This window comes from Trichoplusia ni, unplaced genomic scaffold (assembly GCF_003590095.1).
Source record: "Trichoplusia ni isolate ovarian cell line Hi5 unplaced genomic scaffold, tn1 tig00000057, whole genome shotgun sequence".
Taxonomy (NCBI): Eukaryota; Metazoa; Arthropoda; class Insecta; order Lepidoptera; family Noctuidae; genus Trichoplusia; species Trichoplusia ni.
In genome coordinates this window covers 1-4,556 of record NW_020799975.1, presented here as the reverse complement: position 1 = coordinate 4,556, position 4,556 = coordinate 1, and the positions used below count along the sequence as shown (strand labels likewise).

General features: G+C 40.3%; 1 protein-coding gene across 1 annotated transcript; it reads left to right on the top strand.

Moving 5' to 3' along the window:
- The first annotated feature begins 1,580 nt into the window (after positions 1 to 1,580).
- Positions 1,581 to 4,504, top strand: LOC113506888 (moesin/ezrin/radixin homolog 1-like). The gene is given in 7 exon segments (XM_026889725.1): positions 1,581 to 1,728; positions 2,685 to 2,855; positions 3,101 to 3,203; positions 3,206 to 3,311; positions 3,417 to 3,677; positions 3,867 to 4,107; positions 4,286 to 4,504. Coding segments are annotated over 7 exon segments (1,206 nt in total). The 5' UTR covers positions 1,581 to 1,608; the 3' UTR covers positions 4,490 to 4,504.
- The last annotated feature ends 52 nt before the right edge of the window (positions 4,505 to 4,556 follow it).

The window sequence follows — 4,556 nt, the reverse complement described above, 5'->3', positions numbered from 1 at the left end:
AACAAAATAATTATCTAGATTGCCGAACTACTTATCTGTAATTAAGTTTATTAACACCCGAGTTCAGAAATGAACTCTACTATAAAAACTTCAGGGTAACGGTCGACGATCTCCTATCAACAAGAAGTGATGGAACTCTTAACCTAGATAAATGTACCTTCAAATGATTGTACAGTCATCGCCGGGTGTAAAATGAGCCCCATTTACAAATTGTACATTGTTTAAATGGTTTAGAAGCAATTATACTACTTGTACAGATGGCCGTTTTAATAGGATGTGTCACGATTGGAGTTAACCCTTTTGGGCCGCAGTGATAACAAATGGCGGCCTATGACCCTTTACTTGTGTTAATTTCTCTATAGTCGCATATGTTGGCAAAGTTTATTTTTACAAAACTGGAACAGTAGTGTTTTTGCCACTCATAGATGAATAAGTTGAAAAGGTTGATTAACTCTAAAAAATTGCGCTTTATATATTGAGTATCATTGCTTCTTACAAAGTGGACGGTAAAGATGTATCGTTCCTCGAACATAGATACAGGTCGTATATATATAGACGCTAATAACCATCTTTCGAATAATCAGTTAAAATTCTATGACCGCTACTTGAGTTGTATACATTTTCCAGTCATTCGTAGATTAAACTAAATGGTTTTTGGCTAAATATCTAATTAGAATGCTACGCTGTAGAACTGTAGTAAGGTAGAGTGTCTACCTGTATGTTTGTGATAAAAGCTAGCCAGAAAATGGCGATGAATTGTAATTAACTGTTGCCTTTTTAACGCTACCCCTGGATTACGTGGCACACAACGAAGTCAGGGTCGCTACCGTTCTCGAGATGGGTAAGACACCATAACATACATAATATGGTATTTTTATGTATTTAGCGTGTTTGTGTGTGTCTGTGTGTGTGTAATTGTAAAGTATTGTGAACTTGCTGTTTGATATTTCTAAAATACCTGTTTTTGTAGCCTAGTCTTTGTTTTTTTTATAATGCTGGAACGGAAATTATACCCCAACTAAAGCGTGTTTATTGCGTTACCATAGAAACGCAAAAGTATCGAACTCCTTTTTGAATATATCGTTAATAAAATTTAAGTGCGCGTATTTTTAAGGCGACGGTTATTTTATTACAAGAAACTACTTAAACCTTGTGATGAAAGTGCTGAAACAATATTAAGATTCCATTACCCGTGCCTTGTTATTATCCGGTGTGTTGAGTATATAGAATAAGTTAAGGCGATGTTTGCTTGCTTACTTTGTAATTAGAAAACTTGAGCCACCCAACTGAATACCTACTAAATTTTAATGACCGAATTTTTCGTTAATTTCTAAATTACTTTGATGTTTTATAGAAATCTAGCAATACTACTATGCACTATAATAATAAGTTTTAGATTTCCTTTTAAGTTAAATAGTTTCGATCATTATGTTTACACTGCTCGAATAAAACCGTAATTGAATTTGTTGTATTGTGATGTTAATGTATAAAGACATTACTCCCTATTGTGAAATAATTATCCTGCTAATGATATTATAATCTCGTTCAAGGTTCGTCTCAAATGATCCGGTTATCTTATCTCTTAACGTGGTGTGTACGTTACAGGTGATGCAACAAGACGTAAAGAAAGAAAACCCGCTTCAGTTCAAGTTCCGCGCCAAATTCTACCCGGAGGACGTCGCCGACGAACTCATCCAGGAGATCACACTCAAACTGTTCTACCTTCAGGTAAGACTGATTATAAAATACATCTAAGTATTACCTCTCCTTAAACTTTTAGATAGCTTCCTAAAAAATGTCTCGGAATTTCCTATCTTAGACGTTTTATTTAATAACCTTGCATCGGTAGCTGGAGCTTGCCTCTTGATATGGAATGGATGGGCCATCCACCTCATGGATATTATTTGTACTATGTCCTGTCAGTTAAGTCCTTAAATATAAAAAACGGTTTTACTTCAACGAATGTTGTAGAATTTGAAAACAGTAAAGCATCATAGCACCAGATATCTAGGACTCGTGATTTAGCTGTAGACAGAGAAGATAAGAAAATAGATAAATGATTATTAAAAATAGTTTACTAAGTAGTCAACCTTATTATTTGTCTTTATCTTTGAGCCGGCAATTACCTGGAAAAGTAACTACACTGAGCTATGTAAGACAGCTTGCTGGTTTACGAATGTAGAGACCTGATGCCGCATATAATATTGTTGTTTTATATCGTCTAAGAAAGTAGGATATAAGAGACCCATTGATTTTGTAATACACTACATAAAATACTTGGCAACAGCGTTAAATAAAATGAAGCGTAACAAAATTACCTGTGCCTACAACAAATTACCGTTATTATAGCCTGAAGGGTCAGGGCTTGTAACCCTCTATTACAGCAATTGTTTAGTCCGCACTGTCCCATTGTCGAACAAAGGTCTCCTAAGTGCTTCACTATTTACCATAATTGATCACTTGTACATGTGCTCACTCAGGTATGGGACTGTTTGAATTGACCAAGGCAACACAACTACCGCAGGCAAGGTTCTTTACAATGGTCGTGAACAATGACATGACATCTTTGAACACCTAAGACTTTAAATTAACGTATTCTATTAAAAACATTTAAATTAGGCTGGACAGTCTGAGGTATATTCTAATCAATTTAGAATTAACAAATTTCTATTACATTGATTTAGGTGAAGAATGCAATACTATCCGACGAGATATACTGCCCGCCGGAGACGTCGGTGTTGCTGGCGTCGTACGCGGTGCAGGCGCGGCATGGCGACCACAACCCCGCCGTGCACGGACAGACCTTCCTCGCCAACGACCGTCTGCTGCCGCAGCGAGTTACTGACCAGCATAAGGTGACGTATTAACGACCTATCTAGTAGTTGGACACATGTCTTTTTTAAGTAAAAAAGGTACAGGTTTTTGCTGTTTGAAAAATACTCTCACGGAAATCGTGCTATCGCAAGTTACATTGCAAAGAGATAAATCTGTTTGCAATTTGATAGCCTTCAACGTTTTGTTTCATTATAACAATGAATCATAAATTATTTTGTTGCCGAGTTTCTAGCATCACATTAACATATGATTCCGTGTGGCGCAGATGTCTCGTGAGGAGTGGGAGCAGAGCATCACGAACTGGTGGCAGGAGCACCGCGGGATGCTGCGCGAGGACGCCATGATGGAGTACCTGAAGATCGCGCAGGACTCGAGATGTACGGCGTCAACTACTTCGAGATCCGCAACAAGAAAAACACGGAACTGTGGCTCGGCGTTGACGCGCTCGGACTCAACATATACGAGAAGGACGATAAGTAAGTTATCATCAAATAATCTGTTTTCTCTCTGAATATACAAGTTTTTAATTCATCATATCAGTTGAAATATTTTATATACTAATGTTAAACTGCTCCTTCCAGGCTGACTCCAAAAATCGGTTTCCCATGGTCAGAAATCCGCAACATATCGTTCAACGACCGCAAATTCATAATCAAACCGATCGACAAGAAGGCCCCGGACTTCGTGTTCTTCGCGCCGCGCGTGCGCGTGAACAAGCGCATCCTGGCGCTGTGCATGGGCAACCACGAGCTGTACATGCGCCGCCGCAAGCCCGACACCATCGACGTGCAGCAGATGAAGGCGCAGGCGCGCGAGGAGAAGCTGGCCAAGCAGGCGCAGAGGTACGCACACTCCAGTGTATGCTGTGATGGTTTAGGCAATGCAATACATACGTGTTTATTTCGGTTTCGTTATTGTTTACGGTGCTACAGCGATACAAATTCATATTCTCCTATTCCTACTTTTATATTCTTATTTTTTACCATAGTTGATTAAGTCTTCGAGATTATAGAATCTCTATATCCTTGCAGGGAGAAACTGCAACTGGAGATCGCGGCTCGTGAACGCGCAGAAAAGAAACAGCAAGAATACGAGGACCGACTGAGACAGATGCAGGAGGAGATGGAGCGCTCGCAAGCGAACCTGCTGGAGGCGCAGGACATGATCCGCCGCCTGGAGGAGCAGCTGCGGCAGCTGCAGGCCGCCAAGGAGGAGCTGGAGCAGCGCCAGAACGAGCTGCAGGCCATGATGCAGCGTCTCGAGGAGACCAAGGTACACTTACACCTTATTACAAGGTTCCACACAGCCTAAAACGGAAAAATGTCTCCAAAAGTAAAAAAAACTTCAGGTTTCGTAGGTAACGAAGCCTAAAGTGGAACACAAACAGTCGACAGTGAAAATAATGTATTTTCATTGTATTGCATAAAATATTATGATTGTTGTAAAACAGAACATGGAAGCGGCCGAGCGCCAGAAGCTGGAAGACGAGATCCGCATGAAGCAGGAGGAGGTGTCGCGCATCCAGCAGGAGGTCGAGATCAAGGACACCGAGACCCGGCGCCTGCAGGAGGAGGTCGAGGAGGCCCGCCGCAAGCAGGTGCGCATGCATGGACTTTCATTCAATTTGTTAAAAACGAAACCTTTATTACATTGATTAGTTTTTTGTGGTTTGTGTGGTTAAAAATAAAAACACGGTTAACAGTTTTCTATAGTTAAATTTG